Source organism: Echinops telfairi, unplaced genomic scaffold, assembly GCF_000313985.2.
Source record: "Echinops telfairi isolate 266 unplaced genomic scaffold, ASM31398v2 ScPeMD7_7412;HRSCAF=8450, whole genome shotgun sequence".
In the NCBI taxonomy this organism is placed as follows: domain Eukaryota; kingdom Metazoa; phylum Chordata; class Mammalia; order Afrosoricida; family Tenrecidae; genus Echinops; species Echinops telfairi.
In genome coordinates, this window is record NW_022111312.1 from 18,454,687 (window position 1) to 18,456,244 (window position 1,558).

At 61.8% G+C, this 1,558-nt stretch overlaps 2 protein-coding genes across 2 annotated transcripts in view; one reads left to right on the top strand and one right to left on the bottom strand.

Annotated features, from left to right (window-relative positions):
- Positions 1 to 1,558, bottom strand: part of DDX51 (DEAD-box helicase 51) — a 63,923-nt gene that overhangs the window by 29,172 nt on the left and 33,193 nt on the right. The gene's annotated exons all lie outside the window — the stretch shown is intronic.
- Positions 51 to 1,516, top strand: NOC4L (nucleolar complex associated 4 homolog). The gene is made up of 4 exons (XM_045296870.1): positions 51 to 840; positions 919 to 1,068; positions 1,133 to 1,232; positions 1,314 to 1,516. The coding sequence occupies exons 1-4, from the start codon at positions 700 to 702 to the stop codon at positions 1,385 to 1,387; spliced, it is 465 nt and encodes a 154-aa protein (XP_045152805.1). The 5' UTR covers positions 51 to 699; the 3' UTR covers positions 1,388 to 1,516.

Sequence of the window (1,558 nt, forward strand, 5' to 3'; positions counted from 1 at the left end):
CTGATCACTGAGGACAGGCCCTTCCTTGGGCTGGTGTTCTGATGCGGAGCCAGGGGTACAGTGTGGGGCCAGCCCTGCTGGCTAAATCTAGGCTTGCGTCCCAGCTCTGCCACTTCAGGGCCTTCACCTGGGACAGGTGCCTCGTCCTGCCCAGTGGGGCCACTTGAGTGCTCAAGTGCTATAGAGAGCTGCTATGGAGGTTGCAATAAGAGGTAAGAGCCTGCAGGGCTCTTGGTGACCAACAGGTCAGCAGGTCAGCCCCTGTGCAGGTCCGGGTGTCCAGATAAGCTATGCTGGGCGCCGGCTCTGAGCCAGCACCTCCATATTTTTTATAACTGTGTGCTCACCAGCAGTGAGCAACGTGCCTGTGCCTTCACGCCCTCAGCCACACTTGCTGTTCCGTCAAGCCACCAACAAAGAGTTAGGGACATCCTGCCATCTTGGGGCCCCACATCTGGTTCTAGTGGCAGTGATTGGCTAGAGAGAATAGAAGTCCCTGTAGGTGGGTGCTTCCTTTCGTCCACTTGTTGAACCTTGAAAGTGTGCAGCCTATAACCTTGGCTCTACTTGGACATGCATCTCTAGCCACTGTCTGCTGGGCCCTTGCTTTGTGCGAGGCTCGGATGGCCACTCACACCTGAGGACAGCTGTGGAAATGCAGGTGCTCCCTCCGGGCCTGTTCTTGAGGGGTCTGTGGACATGTCCTGTGTGCTCACCACCCTCCGCCCCCAGGAGCTGGCCCTTGGCACCCTCATGAAGTTTGTGCAGCTGGAAGGTTCCCACCCCCTGGAGAAACCCAAGTGGGAGGGCCACTACCTCTTTCCACGGGAACTCTTCAAGGTGAGGGGCTTGGAGGAAGGGAAGGGGCTGCCCACGCGGGCCCCTGTGGGGTGTCACTCATCCGTCCCTCGGCCCCAGCTCGTGGTGGAAGGCTTGCTGTCTCTGGAGGAGGACCGGGCACTGCTCCTCTCCCAGCTGCAGAGCTCCCTGGAGTACGATGACCTCCGCTACCACGCCATGCAGGCAGCCACAGGGGCCCTGGCCAGGGTGACCGACGGGGGAGCAGAGGTGAGTTCGTGGGCACCTTGGGGGGGCGGGGGCAGTGCCAGGTGCTCAGCTAAGGCTCCTGCAGGTGCCCCTCCCCTTCTGGAACAACACCTTCACCCTGCTCTCGGCCATCAGCTTGCCTCGCCAGGAGGGCCGCACTCCCAGCTTTTACGTGAGGCACAAGGGTGAGCATCCAGGGAACAGGGTAGGGGTACCACACAGGGTGACCCCAGGGCCACGCCCCTCAACTGACTCCCTTTGTGCAGAGCCATCAGACAAATGGAAGGTGGCGCACCTGAAGGTGAGCAGCTCCGCCCCTCGCAGCGGCAGGGCCTGCTGAGGGGACAGCCAGCACCCTGGGACATCAGGGTCCAGGGGGCCTCTGACCAGGCAGGGCCTCCCACCAGTCTCCCTGAGGCCCTCACTGGTAGGGAGGGGTCCTTGTGCTGTGGCCAGGAGGGCGGGCTCCCGAGTTGACATCGGGGTATCCGGCGAGCTCTGTCTGCTAAGG